Raw genomic sequence first — 21,400 nt, forward strand, 5'->3', positions numbered from 1 at the left:
TTTTGGTGTGGGAAGGGTTTTAGGTTTAGCTGGTATGTTCTGATAGCTTGTTTAAGTTTTCTAATAGGCATAGTTGGAAAATAAAATGTTATTGATCACCTCTAGGCATGGATTGCAGCCACCTCTGCACTACAGAAGGGGTTTAATAGCACCCAGCAGCTCTGCCAATAGCTTACGACCAAAAGTAAAAAGGAACCTTATTTATAGCTGATATTGAAAGAGGAATTTCAAGAGGCAGAATGCAAGCTGGGTTGAGGCTTAATGCCTCTTAACTGCAAATACTGCCCCAGGATTCTTAAGTGACCACAAGACCTTGGTTTAATGTCCCTTCTTGAAAGACAGTGCTAGTAAAATAACAACAAATGGTCTGGTAGCACTAACAAAACATGTAGATGGGATCATGAGCTTTCATGGGCACAGCCCACTTCTTCAGATGACTGGAGTAAAATAATAGTTACAGGTCAGACCCGTTGTGCTCTCTGTAATACGTCGTCTTGCGGAACCAGTTCCCAATGCACCGGTTTGTCTGCAGATGGCAGGGATCCGTCTGCCTGCCTCATGATTGCACTTGCCCTAGTTCTCCTTGTTGACTGCTGCTCTTGCTGATACCCTTGTTCTGTATTGCAGGTGAATTCACCCCAGAAATGCAGCTGAGACTACGGCAGGAGATAGAAAAGGAGAAAAAGGTGGAGCTATGGAAGGAACGATTCTTTGAGAGTTACTATGGCCAAAGGTAAGAAACTGGACTGTCTCGTACTCCCTTGGCATGTCCTGAGGCATCTGTTCCCAGGGTTTGCAGCTCATTTTTTTTCATGGGACCTTCTTTTTCACTGGGCTTCTAAGCTGATCGAGGGCCATCTCCATCTAGTTAATTCCCAATCTGTGCTGGGTTGTCTTCCCAAAGCATTGTTTCCAATGCTTTCTCCATCAGCATTCCTTGCCTGCTGGCTGTAGTACAGGCTCACCCCCATCCTCACAGTTTGGAAATCCCACTGTTTAATTAAAACAGCAAGGAGTTGAGTTGTCGCTTGCGAAAGCTTAGGCCCTGATACCCTAATACATTTGTTAGTCTGAAAGTGCCACCGGACTCCTTGTTGGTTTTGCTGAAACAGACTAACACGGGTCTCCCCCCCTGCAGCCCTTCGGTGTTTAAGGTTTTCTTGGCGTATTCAAGCCAGCTAAGTTATTCAATATTTACTTGGCCTTTGATTGTAGTTTTTGATCTTCGCACGTTCAGCAGCTCGTGAGTTCCTCATGTGTCTGATCCACAGGCTGTTGAGCTGAGCGCTCAGCATACGTATAGTGTGGCTTTCTGAGATGGTTCTGGCTGCCTTATTCCTAGCTACAAGCAGCCCTGCCTCTCCACTGTGGGATGAGAATGAGAAATCACAGAGCACAAGAACGGGAAGGGACCCCGAGAGGTCAACAAGCCCAGTCCCTGCTCTCACGGCAGGACCCAGCACTATAGGCAAGAGGCTGCCAGAGGGCCAGGTGCGGCCCGCCAAGCAACTGGATCTGGCCCGCAGCCGCCTCGCTGGAACCCTTAGGCAGAAAGCAGCTCACGCTTTCAAAAGCCAGCTGCTCTCCACTCTGGACTGCTGGGGTAGGGGACTTCTCATTCTGTTCCCGCCCCCCAGCAAAATACCACAGCTCCCATTGGCAGTCTTTCAATCTGCAGCCAATAGGAACTGAGAATTTTTGCTGGGAGCAGAGGTACTGTGGGAAGCCTTTTCCCTCCTCTCATGCCTGTAGTGGAGTCACATGGAGTCAGCCTCCAGCAGACATTCTGCCTCAGGTTTCTACAGGCAAGCACCACCCAGCCAGAGCCTGCCTCTGGCACCCAGCCCCCTCTCTCCCAAACACTCTGTACCCCTTTCCTCCCTTCTCCCAAGTCACGATGCCCTCCCACAGACCAGAATCTTCTCCTGCACCCACACCCCCTCCCTGACCCTGCACCCCACTTCCCTCCCTCAGGTCACCACCCAAACCCTCTGAACCCCCTTCACCCGGGTCACAACTCCCTCCCAGATGTTACAGCCTCTCCCCCAGGCCAAGATCCTCTCCTGCACCCCAAGTCCCTACCCCAGATCACAGCCCCCTTCCTCACCCAAACTCCCTCTCAGCTGTCACCCCCTCCTGCACTCCAGTCCCCTATCTCAAGTTGCCTTCTGCACCTAACCTCTACCCCAGACTGCACCCTTCCCCTTCCACAGAAGTGCAGTACTTAACCACTTTCCAAAATCTTGGCTTGGCCTCCCACTACAAATCATTGCCCACTCCTGATCTAGATCTTCCCTGACACGTGTCTGTCCATCCTGCTCTTTAATATCTCTAGTGATGGAACAAAAGACGGGACTGTGCAGCACTTTAAAGACTAACAAGATGGTTTATTAGGTGATGAGCTTTCGTGGGCCAAACCCACTTCCTCAGATCAAATAGTGGAAGAAAATTGGCACAACCATATATACCAAAGGATACAATAAAAAAAAAAGTGAACACACATAAAATTGTCAAAGCTCATCATCTAATAAACCATCTTGTTAGTCTTTAAAGTGCTGCACAGTCCTGTCTTTTGTTTCAGCAAGACCAGACTAACACGGCTACATCTCTATCACTATTCTAGTGATGGAGATTCCACAACCCCCTAAGCAATTTATTCCAGTGTTTGACCACCCTGACAGGCAGGAAGTTTTTCCTAATGTCCAACCTCAACCTCCTTTGCGGCAGTTTAAGCCCACTGTGTGACGGCCTGTGTGGGTGCGAACGCCCCCTCCCGGCGGGGCAAGGGGGTTCAGCGGACCCGCCGTCTAGCCGTTCGAGTGCGATCACCCGGCCGCGAGTCCGGACCGGGGATCAGCGAACTCGTGGTTCCGCTTCCTCTGGGGCAATCCCGGGGTACCAGTCTGCCCGGGTGTCTAGGCGAGGAGGCGGGGCCGCCCCCGGCGGCCTGTCTGTCGGTCAGGTCCCCCTCGGGGCAGTCGAAATGAAAGGGTCTTCGCCCCTTTTTCTAGTCACCCCCTGCGGGGTTGCGTGGGTTGGGGTGTCGTGGTAGGGAGGGGAGACGTGGGAGACCCGGGCCCGCCCTCTCCACCGGGTCCCAGCCCGGGGCCCTAAGTGGGGGGAGAACGAAGTAGACGTTCCTCCCACGACAGGTGGGGTTTATCCCCGTAACGCACCTGTCCACGGGCGCCAAAAGGCCCCCGCCCCGGGCTGCTTCCACTCCCCGCTACCCTCCGCCCTGTCGGAGGGGATCCCGCAGTCACTTACCCCGCCCGAGGCGTCGGTCTCGTCCCGCGGCCGTCGTGAGGGTTCGGGGTCGTTCCCTCGGCTCCTCCAACGCGGGGGGGGGGTTCCCCTTGGCAGCTGGGGCGGCGGTGGTGGCAGCAGCTCCCCGGAGTGCCACCTAGTCCTGCTCCACCGGGCTGCTTTTCAAACGGCCCGGGTGATGACGTCGGGGACGCCCATTCCGCCCCCCGAGCGTCCTGGCGTCCGCTGACGTCACGGCCGGGGCGTCCCGGCCTGACGTTGGCTCCGCACGGCTCTGGCCGAGCGGTGCGCCGTTCGGGCTCCTCGCCCCTCGGCTGGGGCCGTCCCCGGCCCCTCCTTCCCCGCCAGGGAGTTAGCCGCCCCTCCCCTGGCGGGGCTTCCCCCCTGGCCCGCTCTCCCCTGCTCCCGGGGCTGCCTGCCGGCCCGTCCGACAGCCTCCAGGGGGGCGCCGGCGGCCTCCGTTCTAGTGCGGACCTGCGGTGGTCCGTCACACACTGCTTCTTGTCCTGTCGTCAGAACAATTTTTCTCTCGCCTCCTTGTAACACCTGTTTAGGTATTTGAAGACTGCTGTCATGTCCCCTCTCAGTCTTCTCTTTTCTAAACTAAACCAGCCCAATTCCTTCAGCCTTGCCTCATAGCTCATGTTCTCTAGACCTTTAATCGTTCTTGTTGCTCTTCTCTGGACATTCTCCAATTTCTCCACATCTTTCTTGAAATGTGGTGCCCAGAACTGGACCCAGTACTCCAATTGAGGCCTAACCAGTGCAGAGTAGAGTGGAAGAATGACTTCTTGTGTCTTGCTCTCACAACACGCCTGTTAATGCATCCCAGAATCATGTTTGCTTTTTTTGCAAGTGTCACACTGTTGACTCATATTTAGCTTGTGGTCCACTCTAACCCCTAGATCCCTTTCTGCCATACTCCTTCCTAGACAGTCGCTTCCCATTCTGTATGTGTGACATGGATCATTCCTTCCTAAGTGGAGCACTTTGCATTTGTCCTTGTTAAACTTCAGCCTATTGACCTCAGACCATTTCTTCAGTTTGTCCAGATCATTTTGAATTTTGACCGTATCCTCCAAAGCACTTGTAACCCCTCCCAGCTTAGTATCATCTGCAGACTTAATAAGCGTCCTCTCTATGCCAATATCTAAATTGTTGATGAAGATATTGAACAGAACCGGTCCCAAAACAGACCCCTGCGGAACCCCACTTGTTATACCTTTCCAGCATGTGTGAACCATTAATAACTACTCTTGAGAGTGGTTATCCAGCCATTTATGCACCCAGCTTAGGGTAGTCTCCTCTAGGTTGTACTTCCCTAGTTTATTGATTACAAAGATAATGCGAGACTGTATCAAACGCTTTACTAAAGGCTAGATATACCACATCCACCGCTTCCCCCTTATCCACAAGACTCGTTATCCTAGCAAAGAAAACTGTCATGTTGGTTCAACTGATTTGTTCTTCACAAATCCGTGCTGGCTGTTGCCTATCCCTTTATTATCGTCCAGATGCTTGCAGATGGATTTGTTAATTACTTCATCCATTATCTTTTCTGGTGCAAAAGTTAAACTGACTGGTCTGTAGTTTTCTGGGTTGTTCTTACTTCCCATTACCCTTTCAGTCTTCTGTCTCCCGTCTTCCATGACTTTTCAAAGATGATAGCTGAAGGCTCAGATACCTCCTCTGTCAGCTCCTTGAGTATTCTAGGATGCAGTCCATCAGGCTCTGGTGACTTGAAGTTACTACATTTTTTTTTCTATTTTAACCTCTAAACCTACACTGTTTCCACTGGCATTATCTATATCTGGAATCCAGTCACCACCAACCTTCTTGGTGAAAACTGAAACAAGTCAGTCATTAAGCACCTCTGCCATTTCCGAGTTTCCTGTTGTTGTTTCTCTGTCCATTGAATAATGGGCCTATTCTGTTCTTGGTCTTCCTCTGGCTTCTCATATATTTGTAGAGTGTTTTCTTGTTCCCCTTTTTGTCTCTAGCTAGACTGAGCTCGTTTTGTCTTCACCTTTCTAATTTTGCCCCTGCATGCTTGTGGGGTTTGCTGCAGAAATGCAGTTAGGGTTCTGCAGAGTATTTCAGGTCCCTCAATCAGTAGCTGTATGCTATGAGAGAGTGAAAAGAACAGAGGTAGGATTGATACTGTAAAAATGGCTAAAGAGTTGATCTCTCTCCAGAACTTCAGTGATGAGGAGCTGTGCTCTGCTCTGGAACTCCCCTTGCCTCCTGACCATTCAGCTGTGTGACTTGAACCCACATGTGGCTTGGGCTGCTCCACACCTCATTCTCATGAGCATGAGAGCGCTCACGCTGTGCTGGGTTAGTGACACAGACAAGTGTGGGGCAGCAGGCCCTGGCTCTCAGAGAGGAAATCTGAGTCTGGTGACCTGCCCAGACAGTTAAGCCTTTCTTTAGACTACTCTTGACAAAGGTAGACCTCACTGAAAACGGCAAGTGTCCTTTCCTGTAGTGTCTCCAGGTTCTTGAAAGTCGGGGGGAGGGGAGCAGCCCCCGACTGGGGGAAGCAACTGGCCCTCTTGGCCTGTAGCGAATGAAGCTCCTGTCCTGCATGGATACTGTCACACCACATGACATTTGTCTGCCAAGAGCATCCTCTTGAAAAAGACAATGATTACGCAATTAACATGCAAAAATCATGATCCTTATCATTGACTGATAAGCATTGATCCATGGTACTCTGGCTTCTGTGGACATCTGGCTCTTTATTCATGCTGCAGACCAAGTTTCTGACAATAGCTGTGACAAGATTGTGTGTTGGGGGTGAGGACTGTGGCAGCTATTTTTCTGGGAATTCAGGTTCAGATTAGGGATGTAAAAATTTGTTTAAAAATGTAACCACTAAAAATGCAGATGGTTACACTGCGGTCTCTGCAGTATCAGGGACCTGGGCCATCCTGGGCCCTGCAGGGCTGGAGGAGCCTCCTGCCGAGGCAGGTGGGGAGCTACTGCAGCCCTACTGGTTCCCTGGTAAGCCACGTCCTAAAGGGGTAAGGCTTGCCGGTTAAACGTTTACATCCCTCGTTCAGATTCTCACCTTGTTGCCTGGGCTGGTGGGGGAGTGGGATTGGGGCAGCCTAATGAGATGCCCCCTGTTTCCTGTGGGGGCAGGGCTGAGAGAGAGATTAGATGCAGAGCTCTTCCATCAGCAAGCAGTCCTGCTCTCTGAGGACATTTATACCTTCACTTTTTTTGACTGAGGGCACTTCAGTAGTATAAAAAGTGCTGGAAAAATGGTGTAGCCTCTTGGGAGGAGGATGGGGAGGATGTATCCTTCTGTAAACTCCAGGTTATGGGGTTACAGCTTAGGTGAGCCAGAGGTAAGTCCTGTGGCTTTGTGGGAGGCTTCTACCTCTATATGGGGATGGCTGCTGAAAGGGCTTTTACACCTAGTGTAGTAGCTCTGTGCAGTTTAGTCATTGGCCAAGAGCAGTGTGGCAGGGCCATTAAGTTCCACCCTACACAGAAGAGTGGTCACGTCAGTGAAAAGTGTCAAAAATGGTGGATTAAAACCAGGGCAGGTGATTGTGTGAAGCGTTTCTCCAGGTTCTGGTGTGGAGACAGAACCCTCTGCCCCTATTTTTATGGCAAGAGAAGGCTTTTTTCAGGCAAGTTTTCTGAAACATAATGTTTCTTTTTTCTTAGTTCCGGAATGAGTCCAGAAGAGTCCAGGAGACTGACAGCCTCCAGTAGCACTGCTGACACGCAGGCCGGGAATCCCCCCGGTGAACAGAGGAATCGCACGCTAGTTTCCAAGGCGCTGCCCAGGAAAGAGGAGATAACATCCGTGTCCGAGTCGAAAGCACAAGCCGTGCAAGTGCCTCCGCCAGCAGTGAAGAAAGGAGAGGAAAGAGAATTTGTGCCTCCCCAAACAGGCAAAACGGTAGCGTCTGTAAATTGCTCAGCACTGGAACTTACTGACCAAACGCTCTCTGGAGTACTGCAGGGGCCTGAGGAATCCATACAAGAAAAGCCACGAGATACCTCTGGTCAGAAGCCAGAAGAAGGACGGCAGCCCGCTGCATCCAGAGATCTGTCAGGAACGGAAACCACAAGTCCCTCAGCCATGGCCCCAAGCAAACCAAGGAGCCCTGAGCCAGCAGAAAGTGCGGCGAGTCGAGCTACTCGCCAGGAGACCCCTAAAAAGGAGCCTGCCGCGATGAAACAGGTGGATGTCAATGCCGAGGGCCTCAAGAGAAAGTCAGCGGGTCAGGAAGTAGTGCTGGTCAGTCCTGAAAAAAAGCCACGACTCACGGACAGCTGCCAGTTCCAGCAGTCGTTTCGGACCCAGCCCCAGCCCTTTCCTGCCGCGGGGGATGGGGCACAGGTGCGAAGGGTTCCGCCACTCAAGGTAAAGGAAAATGGAGACAAGTCCGTTGGGGGTCACACCTGCGGGTATCACTCAAACATGTTTTGCCTCCATTTTGATTCCAGTTGTCCATGTAAATCCCACTACTTGCATGGTCTAGTAAAGAAAGGATTCGATACAGGAATTCCAAAGCCCTGCTGTTGGGCAAGGGGAGTCTGCTGGAACTGGTATTTCCGGCCAATAGTGTGGCACCGTCAGGAAAGCCCAGAACTGGAATAGTAGAGGATGCTGGGAAACGTGGAGGAGCCCCCAAGACTAAAATGGCAGGGAGGAATGTGCTGGGCACAACAGATGTGACCCTTCCCAAGATCGAATAGTGGAGGAGGATTGAGAGAGATTGACAGCTTCCCACGCTATGTCCAATAAAAAACCATCGGGGCCAGGACATCAGTCTTGTGTGTCACTCCTGACTGGATGCCACATGCCGTGTCTCTCTCTCTCAGTCCTAGTGGTGAATGGGGAAGACTTTTGGGGGTAGCTTCTCCACTCTAAAAAACCCACCAGCTGCTAAGGCTTAGCAAGAACCTGGATTCCTGCTGCAATCTAGCTGTAGGAAAGGGAGCAATGTATCAGCGCTGGTGTAAGATTAAAATAAAAGAGGCTGCAGGGAAGTTTCCTATCTTGGCCATAAAAAATGCAATTGATTTGGCCGAGATCCAGTTCTTGTGATCCAGTTGTCAAGTATCCTAACTACTGACCATTTGGAAGCCATTCAATTGGTGAACAATCAAAATACTTGTTTAGGTCATGTGACAGTCTGTACAGGGCTGTGTTTACAGATAGCTGCAGCTCCTTACTGGTAGGGGGTTACACACCATGATGGAATTTAAAATGTCTACTCCCTACAGTAATAGCCCCCATTTCTGTGGAGGTGAAAACATGGATACAAATCATCATTGATGCAGAACTGTTCTCACAGTTACTGCGCTCACAGCTTAGACTCTTTCAAGTCTAACTGCCTGATTTGTAGACCCAATCAAGACTTCAGATAGCTCTGGCCTAAATGGTTTTGGAAATTGTAGGCAGAATTGCTTACTCCTGTAATTTTGCCCATCCCAAGCTACCTGGGCTTTGAATTTTCTCTCATGCCAGTTGTACTCTGGATTTCTCAACTGCGTGTACAGGTTGGTAACCCAGGATTAAATTAGATAGCTTGCTAATAAAAGAATCTCTACTACCCATTTTCCTATTTAGCTTACCTGAAAATTGCTAAGGATTTGGCTTCGTGCACATATTCTGGATGCTACCGATTTTAGAATTTCCCTTCTGCTCAGTTGTGTGTCTCTTCTGCTTTTTTCCAGATTCCTGTCTCCAGAATCTCCCCTATGCCATTTCTTGCTAGCCAGGTCTCTCCCAGGGCTTGCTTTCCAACCTCAGTCATCAGTCCCAGAAGAACAGGGGCCAGAACTTTGGCAGACATCAAAGCAAAAGCACAGCTGGCCAAGGCCCAGAGGGCAGCAGCAGCAGCAGCAGCTGCTGCAGCCGCCGCAGCCTCCAATGGGGGAGCCATCCCAGGGCCTGGTCCGGGAGGCGGTGGCAGCTGCCCAGGAGGGGGAGGAGGAGAGGAGAAGAGTCGTACAGCAACAAGTAGAACCAATGAAACTGGAATTCAAGGCAGTGCACTGGAACTGGCAGGAGCTGGAAGCAGGGGAGGTCCGAGAAGGCCTTTTCCCCATTGTTCAGAGACCCATTCCCAAGCGACGACCCAGGCCACAGAGCGCGCATCACCTCTCAGTGACTCTAGAGCACAACTACAGCCGACTCCCGCGGTACAGTCCAGAACGGCAATCAGTGACAGAGGCAGAGAGTCAGTCGCACCAGCCCCACCAGCATTAGAGACAATGAACAGAGCACAAGTGGGCCCTCCCAACTTGACTGTGAGCCAGGCGTCCAGACCATCTGCTGGCTCAAGCCTCGTACGTTCTCTCAGTAATGAGAGACAAGAGAAAGCACCTTCAGCTCTGACAGGTCCAAGCCAGATCTCAGGGGCACCACCTGTCAGGGATGACACAGTCTATGTGTGTGTATCCAGAGCAGGTGTTGACAAAAATGTGACCAAGTCAGCACTTACTGCCACCGAAGGGACCAGCCTAAGTATTCCCATGAGCAGACCTCTTCCCGCTCTGTCTTCGCTGGCAGCCGTAACCTCAGAAACTCAGGCTGGTGTTGTGGTAGCATCTCCTACATCTCCTCCCTCCTTTGTTAGCACTTTGTCAGTAACCCCTCGCCTTACAGCTCCTCTAGCTCCCATGAGCACAGGTGGGCCCCTCCTGAAGACGAGCTCCAGTATTCCTGCTAACAACCCCTTGGTCACCCAGCTGCTCCAAGGGAAAGATGTCCCAATGGAGCTAATCATGCCTAAGCCTCTCACCAAAGTAGAAATGAAAACTGTCCCACTAGCTCCAAATGAGTCAAAAGGGGCGGTGTTTTCCAGGGCCACCAGCACAGCCGGGAATGGCTCTGGTGGGGAACATGGTGACAGACAATCAGAGTTAGCGATGCAGCAACTTGGAAAGCTGTTTTTCCCAAACAGGCAGCTGCATCACGTTCCAAAGGCCTTTCCCCTCTTCTCAGGAAAGGACCTGAGGGGCACTAGTATTGACCAGTGCCAAGAGGCACTCGACAAGGCCTCTCAAGAGCAGATCCTTCAGACGCTTATCCAGCAGGTCCAGAGGCAGAATCTGTTCTCAGTCCTGCAGCCCTCACAGCTCGGCCTCACTCACTCAGGTTTCCAGTTAGACAACAGCTCCACCAGTCAGAAATTCATGCTGGGTTTCATGGGAAGGAGGACATCCAAGCCTGCCATGTCTGGCCATTACCTGCTGAATATTTCCACCTACGGCCGCGGCTCAGAGAGTTTCAGGAGAGGTCTGTCCGTGAACACTGAGAACCGCTTGTTTCTGAATGATCCTTCTGATGATCCAAAAACAGAATGTGGGGAATGTGAAGAAATAACGGGGAATGGCAGCAGCAGTGATGAAGGAGATGCAGATGACGAGAGCACTGGTGATGAATATGGACATATCACTGTAAAGGAGGAACCCCTGGTTTCTCAGGTTTCTGGCCATCATGGAAGAGAACAGGCACCACACAGTGTCAGTGTTTCTTCAGACTGCTGGCTGCCTGCTGGAAAGAACGTCAAGGAAGAGGCAGTCTTCTCTCAGCAAACAGCAGCCAGGCCGGAGAGTGTTCACCAGCTCCCCAGGGGCCGAGTGTTTGACGGAACCACATTAGCAAGAGATTTGATTCAGGCAGCCCAGCAGCAAGTGGCGCATGCGATGAGAGGGAAACCGATGCATGGTGACCCTCATGCTTACAGCAGTTCTGCACCGCTTGCAAACTCTGCATTGCAGCAGCCTCCGCTGCTTTCCCCCTCGCACCCTCCAAAGCAATACGGAAACACGGCCGCACAGCTCATTGGTCCTCGTTACAGCGGCACCATAAATGTGTCCACCTCTCCAGAGGTGAGCCAAGGGTCCCTCATGACTGGGCTGTCCGAGTGCAATCAGTTGGCCAGTAGTATGGGAAACGTCATGTCTTTCTCTGTGACTGTAACCACGATTCCCGCCAACCCGGCTATGAACCCTGGCAACCACCATCAGACCATCCCGGTTCAAGCCTTTGGTGATGACAACATGGAGGATTCACCTTCAAAATGCTATTGCAGGTTGAAAGCCATGATCATGTGCAAGGGTTGTGGTGCCTTCTGCCATGATGACTGCATTGGCCCCTCTAAGCTCTGTGTCTCCTGCCTTGTAGTGCGGTAACTGAGATGCACGACCACGGGGGAAGGCGGCCTGGTTTTGTGCCTCCTTCAGAAATTACTGCCTGAAGAAAGAGGCGTTTTCTGCCTTGCACAGACACGTCACTGAATCAGGAATACAGAGCAGCGTTCTTCTTGGAAGAAAGAGCACCTTGTTGTATAGTGAGTCTAAGCGAACTCAACTCTGTGAATCGTGACAAGAGTTTGCACTTAAGGAATCATGTAAATATGTCACATTATTTTGTTTAAAAATTATTTTTTCAATCTTTTAGGAGACAATGTTTGACTTGTATTGCAGATTCATTAGCCACACCTCCTGTCAGTCCCTGTTCCAGGTTAGCCTTAGGTCTGCTCTGTATTGATGAGAGAACTTCCAGCCAAACTTTAGCCCCCAGGTCTTTCCATTGCAAAAGAGAAGAACAGGAAAAGTTAAAAACCGAGAGATGAAGATTAGGCCTTTATACTGTCTGGCACAGAACTCTGAGGTAAGGAGCATCAGTTCAGAGTTGGCTCCGTTTTTAGTTTTCACATGATTGGGAAGTGGCGGCTCATTAATGCTGATCGCTTACCAGTTGTCCCCTGACTCTACGTTTCTGGAAGCCAAAGAGGGTTGTGCAATAGCAGCTGGGGATTTTTGTTTGCACGTTGTTTGCTTTCCCACTCGTCGGTTACAGTAACATTGTCCATACAAAGGCAATACCTTGGTTCTCAATTACTTTTGGAAGATTGGAAAGGCAACCTATAGTAGTAGTCATCTCCAAAAACTCAAGTAAGCACAGCTAGTGACTGTCAGTGACTGGAGGAGACCTGTGTCAGGAACCTGCTACCTAGGCATTACCATGTTAGCAGTGGGGTGTCTCCAACCATCAAACATGACCATCTATTGCACAAGTTAAATGCACTAAGTGACACCCTCAGACGTGCAGCTTTCCAGGCAGCATGTCATGGCTACTAACACAATAGGCTCATTGGCGTAGAAGATCTTAGCTCTAGCTAAGTGTGAAGCATGGGACACTATGGTTGGGTGGCTACTTTGTTGTCCCAAAAGGACATTTCTTCAACTATCAAAACATCAAATCCTTTGGCCTGATCCCAAGTTTTTACTCAGACCCCAGATTTTGACAGTAGATGTCACAAGCCAAGAATGAGAAGCACTGGCAGAAGTAGATGGGGATCACTGACGAAGCGGCGTGTGAGACGATTACCCAGGGCTGGCTTACCTAATACCAGGTTGCAGCTAGTGATATCGACCCTTCACTCTCGAGAGCATTAATATTCAGTGTCTCCCAAACGTAGTAATCAGAATTGAAGAGAGATGACAGCACCATCGTCTCAGCAACAGGAGTATATGGCTGGCCAGTAGAGTACTGGAATGCCCACGCCTTCCCACAGTGCACAAGGGCAGTATGCTCCAGCGCCCATTTCACAATATCAAAGCACCAGGTTATCTGTAGGTAGCATCCTCTTCCCAATAAAGAACATCAGGCCAGTTCCATGTTGTCTCGGTTTGAGAGAGGAATACGTTGATTAGATAGAAATTCTTGTATCATTTTGCCGAAAGGACACAGATCACCGTTAATCCAAAGATATTTTTAAAAGGAAGCAATACCGACAAGTCAGCTGATAGGGTATCATTAGATAACCCGTTAGCTAGTCCTCTGAGGTTGGGCTTTTTCCAGTTTGAATGTATTCACACATGAAAAAGTCTACAAGGCGCTGCTGTTAGAGACAGGCAATGTAGATGACTGTGCACAGTGCATTTTAGCCAACAGCAGGTGGCAGCTTGTTGATGAGCAAGTTGAGTGCCTGACCTTTCAATCTCTCTCCTTGCCACCCTCCACACAAGATAGTCAGCAGTGAAATATCATGAACTATTTTATATGCCCATCTTCAGTCTTGCTCATCCTGAATTTGTTGGGGGGGGGAGGGGGCGGTATGTACCCTCTTTTTCCATAGGTAAATATTTTTAAATCCATCACTCCCCGGCAGAAGAGTTAACACCAACACCCCTGGTTTCTGAAAGTGCACTGTCGGCAGCATTTCGCCAGTAAGCAAACATCCCCCAGTTGGCACGTTCCAGATGCTCTAGCTAGTGATTCTGGTGTGCATGCAAAAAAGCAAATCAAGAAAAAGAACCTTTTTGGCTTCTGCCTTGCAAAACCATGTATTCTGTCTCAAAGGGCACCTTTGTCTTATGGGCCTAGTGCATTCCAAAGCAAGTGCCCGTGAGGGCAGTAATGCAGTACTTCTAGTTTTCCTCTTTCCTGTGCAAGACTCAGTTCTGCAGCATCTTTTAAATTATGGGATACAGTGTCAGATGGACATTGTGGGATCAGCATACAGCCAACTGGTAAGTAAAATGAACAAGACTCCTGTTTGCTGAAGCACAGAGAGAGAGCTATTTCTGTTTCCTTGCTATCTCAGGGTTTGTCTATTCAGGAAAATTTTACCAGTTATACTAGTATAATCGTGTACGTATCTTTCTTGCCTCTTCCTAATCCTGGTCAGAAATTGTTGTAGCCTTCATACAAAACTCATGATCATATTCCTGGCTGGGCTGCCATTTGGTCTCTTAAGATCAGCCGATATCCAGCCTATATAGTGAGTTTTTGGTCTCCCGTTGGTCATAGATGTGCTGGGCAGGATCTGTGCAAGCCCCCCCATTCAGACTACAGGGCATAAGTTACAAGTGTGCGCTAGCATGCCATGCTACAGATCCCCTGCGTAGAGTGCAGGCTCGAACTAAAGGATACCTAGTTCTTTCGACTTAGCCCTGTTTAAAACACAAATTAGGCCTCCTCGCGTCCCCCTTCCCCCCAGGGTCTCTGCATGAGTTACAGCTCATGATGCTAGTGCCCACTGTCATTCATGGCTCCTGTTTCAAACTGGGTGATGTCAGGATAAGCACTACCAGGGACTTCCAGGGGAAGTTAAATTGGTATAATTCTATCAGTCTTTAAATTGACACAGGTATAACTTGTCCATGGTGACAAGCCTCATAAGAAGGGAGCAGAAGGCACTGGCATAATAAAGCGGCTTGTGGTCCTGGTTGTGTTGGCAGGGATTTTAGGTCTGCTGCAATTTTCACTTCAAAAGACCTGCAGTTTTATTTTCAGCTGGATATTTTAAAATAGGAGCAGAGCCCCTAACTTTGATTCTACCCCTCAACTCCCTTGAAATTCATGGCATCACCTCAGTGGGTATTTGCATGTCTGACTTCCCATGTTTTGTACACCTATTTCCCTCTGTGTGATGCTGCTTCTGAGTCATAAAATAGCTGCTGTTGCATGAAATACTACTGCAGGAACTGAATTACTTTAGAGTCACTTTCATAGCAAGAAGGAAACTAGATCTAGGAAGTGTCCAGTTTGGATTTGTAACGACCACTAAGATATCAGTAGGACTCCGTTCCTTTTTAGTGGTCATTATAATCTTCTTAGATGGTGATCTAGAGGTTTACAGCTCAGTTAGTGCCTTAGCTATATTTGGTTGCGTCAATAGTTTTGTAGTAGCTGCCTCTTCCCAGTGTAACGAATCCTCCTGGTTGGACGGCTCCGAGCTTAGCACAATTCAACAAGCTCGATCTGGATCGTGATAGAACAGTACCCATAGACTCACTGGCAGGCACTGAACTGGTAGGTAGCTAGTAGAAATAAAGGGGGTTGGATTACTGAAAGTTCCAACAAGAACAGGCCTGCCCAAACCTGGACAGATTTGCGCATTTCACGGTCGGGGGATGGAATAACCATTGGTTCAGATAGGGGAACCTGAGGCTAGAGGAAGAATATTCGTCAGTGAGTAGTCCTAGTGCGGACAGTGCTCCCTTCAGCCCCAGTTCTTTCCAATCACCTGCCCCTAAAATGTTTCCCTTAGCAAAATAATAACTCTTTGCTATTGGCTACTGAGAGTCAAGGGACATGAGGAGTAGTTGAGACATAACATCTTTGGCTCTGGGCATCCAGATATTGTGGTGATAGCACTTTATAATAAATGCCAATGTAAAAATGGAATACTCACAATATTTTACAATGCCTAATGTCAAAGCAATGTTTGTGACATAAAAATTGCCACAAGAAAAAGTTATTCAGATTCGTATCTTCCCCTGCTTGGATTGCAATTCAGGCCCTGCAACATGAGAATGAGAGTGTGAAACTGATCAGTTTGATTTCACTGTTCAGTGCAAAGAAATATTTGATAGGGGCACAGTCCACGAATGGAGATGTAAATGGAATTGTAGAAATTATCTTCACGTTTTTGAGAGCACATTGGTAATAGGGAAGGAAACTTGTTCTAAGGTTAAGTTGACAATGTCTCCTTTTAAATGCAAGGAAAAAACTGATACTGAGTAAAGGATGGATCCCATCAGTAGAAATGTAAAGGAAGCCATTTCCTCGAAGGTTTAATTATTGGACAGATGAGTAATACCAGGGGATCTGCTCACTTTTGGCTATTACTGCTTAAATTAAGTCCACTTAAATTGTTCTAGAAGCCACTAAGAGCATTATGGGCCAGTTCTCTCTCTCTCTCTCACTCACTCACTCATGCAAGTGGTCCTGTGGAAAACAAGGATGCATGTGTGAGTGAAGGCTGCAGTGCTGGGCACAGTCACTGGAAGTGGCTGAGTTTGTTACAGTTCAGCGAGGAAGCCTTTCCGCATTTCATTTGGATTCATTTGTTTTGGTCCAATTTTTCAGAAGTAGCCGCCAGTTTTAAGATACCTCAATCCTAGGGCCTGGATTCTGCTGTGTCCACAATTCCAGCTTTTAGCACCTTTCAAAATCAGGCCGATGGCATCAGGTGGAACATGCAAAATTGCAGATCAATTCTGAAAACGTGACTGTCCCAGGGGAGGTGGGAGGACAAGGTGTGGCATGCTGCCTTTTGCATGGCTTTTATCACAGAGGGGGAAGGGGAGGGAGGGCATCGCTAGAAAGTTATTGCCTGTGGCATCTCTCAGCTCTGGAAACTACCCTCAATTAATCTGAAGCACATGAAACTAGCATGGGTAAGAGAGTATGGTTAAAACTTGAAGTCCCGTTGCCCCCAGGGGCGGGGTGGAGAATGGCTCAGGCAGTCGCTAGGATGATGATGCGTTTTCTTTGTTACTTTTTTAATAGTAGACGTTTGATACAAAAAAAGATTGATTTTAAGAGCTTACAGTAATATATTTTAAGTAATATATATTTTAATATTTGTGTAAAAATGACAAAGGAAGATTTGTGAACTAGAGATAACAGGGTATTGTGTGTGTGCAGTTTCTCAGCAGGGCCAAGACAATTTCCCTGGCAGGGGAACTGGAAGCACTTGGGTTTTCCATTAATGCAATAAAAGTGGGGATTCTTAAAACAGCAATCCGATAGTGTTTACCAGGGCTCTTTCATTTTGTTTTGGCCACAAGGCTGGTAACCGTGATTTAGAAGATACACTTTTGTCTGTATTTTGCCTTTTTAAAGGGACTTAAATTGGAATGGAGGGTATGTACAGAAAAATCAAGGTGACACCATTTTAAGTCATATTTTTTCACAAATAATATAGAAGAATCATATTTTACATAAGAATTTTAAGTATCTGAATAAATATGTATATAAATATACTGTATGTATTCCCTATATTCGTTTATTTTACCTTTTAATTGTATTACAATATTTGAGCTGGTTGGAGTTCCTGCCTACATATTAATGTAAAAGAGAGAGAGAGATGGAGCACTGCCTCTTGGCACTGCAGCATGTGCGGCTGCCGCAGCGCATAAGATGGCAGCAAAGAATGGATTGGAATAGGTTAGCTGGTTTAGAAATTCAGCACAGAAATTTGTTTTGGGCCCGTGTCCTGTTTGTGTGTCCATGTATATTCTATTCTGTTTTGCATCAAACACCCAAACAATCCACGGTGAGAAGACAAGGAGCTGAGGTGGAGCTTTATACAACCACTGCCAAAGAGACACACTAATACAAAGGTACTCCACTAACATCAAAATCCACCGGGAGGGTTTTAACAAATGTTTGATTCTTGTGTGATACTCTGATAGCACAGATGGAGCGTGCCTACAGTATGCCACGAGCCTCATTATATTGGGTATTTCAAGGAAACACTCTCAGGCAAATATTCTTTTGTAGGACTTTGGGTCCAATATCACTAGAGGGTGATGGGTGCCCTCAGTCACTACTGGAAGACGGAATGGGGTCTCTTCTAGTGCACTTGGGCAGGATCTGTAGAAAACTCCTTACAGGGAAGCACTAGTAAATCTGCTGAGACTGCTGGTGACATTCCTTGTACGAATGGTGTTTCCAAGATACTGAAACTTGGATACGAGAATTCCCAGAGGTTCAAGATCACAATGATAATATGAATGTAAAAAGGACAAAATTCTGCTTGGAGGGGAAATGATAGTAGCTGCAGACTACAGTAACAATTGGCAATAACACATGTGCATTGTTTACAGCACATCCAGTGCAGTTTACCTAAGAATAGGCCCAAACCTGTGAAATGCTCTGCATTCACTGACATAGTAGCAGCTGAGGTAGTAATGCACCTTACAAGAGTAGGCTAAAGTCCACAAGACATTTGTCACATCCATCCCCACCCCCCAGTGATTACATCTCAGATCGGTCTGGTCTGGTTTGTTACACTAGAGGAGAGCTCTGAAGACAGTGCTGGATGGGGTTGGTAAAGCACTATTCAGGAACAATACATTTCAGTTGCTGCCCTTTTGACCAACGGCCGCAGTTCTGGGCCTTCCTTTGTCCCCTGAACACCAACTACACACAGAGACACAGACAGATAGACACACAGAGAGGGCTGTACAGCCAGCAAATCTTCCCTTGTGGCATCAGGCTGGCAGGATTGACTCTCTCAGTCCCTGGTGTGGGACAATACTGAGAGCAAGGGAGGAAGCAGGCTAGAACTTTCTGCACTCTGGCTGTTCTGGCTGCCAGAAGATGCCAGAATCTAGCAGGTGCACGAAGGTGACACAGACACATTTGCCCCTTCACCTGCATGGTGCTGTGCTCAGCACAGGTAAATCCCCAAATTGGAGCCAACGTATTTGCCAGCGTTCAAGCACAAATAGTGTTTATAGTAACTTGTGATATGGGTTTGTGGGGAGGGAACCTGAATGCAAAAATATACTTGATTTGTGTTAAGGGTTTGATGTTAAATAAAACTCAGACGGTTTTGTTATTGTTAAGAATATTTTCCAAACACCCCAAAACAAGCCAACTCATTATTTACACACACACACACACACACACACACACACACACACACACACACACACGTTTTTAAGTAGTCATTTTATCTTTCTATGAATTGCAATCTGCACATTCAAAAGGTTTTTCACCCTGAACAGTTGCACTATAAGAAAGGTACGCCGTGCGTATATGTGTATATATAACTAGAGTGTGTATGTGTGTATATAATATATTATTATATTTTACATAAAAAAGGGTGTTAATCCATCTCAGGATTCTGGTGACACTACAAATTTTGAGAACAAAGTTGGAAGTTACCACAATCCTTAGCTGGAATTAAAGCTGTTATATTTTAATATTTAAAATATAGAGTGAGTGTGTGTTGATCTGCTGCACTTTGTCTAAACATTCCTAGGCCTGCTGGTACTGCTGCAGCTCCCATCCCTTCCTGCTCCATTTAAAACTCAGAAGCCGACTTGTCCCCTTTTGGATTTCTTTCAGTTGTGCTTCTCAGAGGCTGAATAGTGTTTCTACTTGAAAAGCTGAGCCAAGAGTTTAATATTCCTGGATTTGGCCTTGTACAGTAAGTCGTTACAGCTGAACCACAGCCCTGACACGGGGAAGTGGTCTGACAGCTGATGCATTCTGAAATAGTCCCTTTGTGAACTAGCAGCATCAAGCAATCAAACATAGAAAAGTGGTAAGTTTGTAGTGAACAATGATTTTATTGTCATTCACTCTCCTCTTTTAATAAGGAAATGACACAATTTCCAGGCATTTAAAAAAACTTCATGGGTCAATTCCATTAAACCAGCAGTCACAGGAGAGAGATGTCTGATCCACAATACTGCAGCTTTTCAGATCGGCAGAGTTCATCCTAGTAAACTGATTCTCCCCAAATGGAATATAATTGTAAAAGTCTGCTTTAGGGTCTGCTGTATAAGATTCCACCTTAGCTTCTCACCAGCATTAAGAAGGATCTGAAGAGTGCTAAAACCAGCATATTTGTATCCTCTCGCTGAGATCCGTGTGTCCATAGAAGCTAGCACTTTGAAAAGCAAAAGCCTGTTTTGTGGCTTATGTCTTATTGCAGATTAAATTCATCTTCCCCTCCCTCCTTATTTTTGCCGTGTAAAACTACCTGCTTCATAAATGAATGTAAAATACAATAGTTCTTCAGCACATGGATAAATGTATATTTTATCTTAATGTTTCATTTTATGTTAAATAAAATACATGATTTTATGTTCCCCATTGCTGTTAATGACTTTTCTTGTCCTTTGAGAACATGACACAGCAACACAATGCTGAATGGCTTAATTTCAGGTCTGGCACTGCAGGAATGTCAAGTCTGTTTTTTCTAAACCATTTCTCTACATTTCATGGGGCGAGACTGGCTGCAAACGCCAAATTGTTCATCAGTTTTCATTTTTCTTGTTTCATCTGCAGATCTCAACTGCTTTAGAGACAGGAGTGCACGGTACAGTCTGAGTCAATCCCCTCATTCATACACGAGGAAACAGAGGCACCGACACACTGGCTTTCCCAAGGTCACTTACTGAAACAGGAATAGACTTCAGGTGCCCTGTCTCCTAGGCTTGTGCTCTAACCATGACACAAACTTCAAACCTGGCACAATGAGCTTTCTCTACAGAATCATCCACTTTTTCCCCAGCCATCTTCTGCAAACCAGTCTGTTAAAGTGCATTCTCATTTACAAGCATGATTTTCCAGCTGAGGCAACCACATGCACGGCTCTGCTGGCGTGATAATAGTGTGAGCTCTGGAGTCGTCCAACATTTTCAGTCTGGCAGCTGCGCAGGTCTAACAATAATCTGATTTTTCCCAAGCCTCTGGTGCTTGATACTAACTCCATTCTAATTTTCTCTCCAATGCCCCTCTCTTACAGAGAAGAGCTAACTGCTTTGCTGAGACAGCACACAGCTGGTCTTTTAATTTCTGAACTACGTTTCCCCTCTCCAAAGTCTGCTGTATTTTGCCAAGTAACTCTATTTTCTCTTTCAGTGGATGCCCTAATACGCTGCAAACCGCAAAAATCATCACCTTAGCCTCTCCTTGTGCCCCCCTTCCACAAGGAACATGTGACTCATAAAATCCTATGAATTAGAATGCTCAGAGATTACCTGAATGTCCTTCCAGTGCACTGCATCACCTCCATGTTCTTCCTCGAGTGCTTGTTCAAGTTAATTCCATTCTAAGATGTGTGCTTGCCCACACGCCTTAGTTTGGAAACACTAACACTATCCATAGTAAACACTCTGGGCTGACGAAACCAAAGGGAGTTCCTTGAATTGAAAATGGCAGTGGCCCAACACAAAATAAAGGGTCTTCCTCTTGCTTCAAATAGATTTGTATAATGTTTTCTTGTTACCAAGACCCATTGCTCAATGGAGAGAGAAACAATAACAGAAAAAGTGTTTATGGCAGAAGTGCTTAATGGCTTCTTTGTTTCCATTTTTAGTGAATGCCAGAGAAAATGAGGTAGGATCAGAAGTTAAAAAAAGGAAAAGAACAAGTTAAAAATTACGTAGAAAAATTAGATGTCTTCATAGAATCATAGAATCCTAGGACTGGAAGGGACCTCAAGAGGTCATCGAGTCCAGCCCCCCGCCCTCAAGGCAGGATCAAGCTCCGTCTACACCATCCCTGACAGATGTCTATCTAACCTGTTCTTAAATATCTCCAGAGAGGGAGATTCCACCACCTCCCTTGGCAATTTATTCCAATATTTGACCACCCTGACAGTTAGGAATTTTT

General features: G+C 47.4%; 1 protein-coding gene across 7 annotated transcripts in view; it reads left to right on the top strand.

The window, feature by feature from the left end:
• ASXL2 (ASXL transcriptional regulator 2) overlaps nt 1-19,871 on the top strand; it is a 192,105-nt gene extending 172,234 nt beyond the window's left edge. For all 7 annotated transcript variants that reach the window (XM_075923200.2, XM_075923201.2, XM_075923203.2 and 4 more), the window contains 3 exons: nt 628-733; nt 6,949-7,654; nt 8,974-19,871. In XM_075923200.2, the coding sequence (XP_075779315.2) occupies nt 628-733; nt 6,949-7,654; nt 8,974-11,439 (3,278 nt within the window). In that variant the 3' untranslated portion in view covers nt 11,440-19,871. The remainder of the gene's footprint in view (nt 1-627; nt 734-6,948; nt 7,655-8,973) is intronic.
• The last annotated feature ends 1,529 nt before the right edge of the window (nt 19,872-21,400 follow it).

The sequence above is a fragment of the Pelodiscus sinensis genome, chromosome 3 (assembly GCF_052426305.1).
Source record: "Pelodiscus sinensis isolate ZL-2025 chromosome 3, ASM5242630v1, whole genome shotgun sequence".
NCBI lineage: Eukaryota > Metazoa > Chordata > Testudines > Trionychidae > Pelodiscus > Pelodiscus sinensis.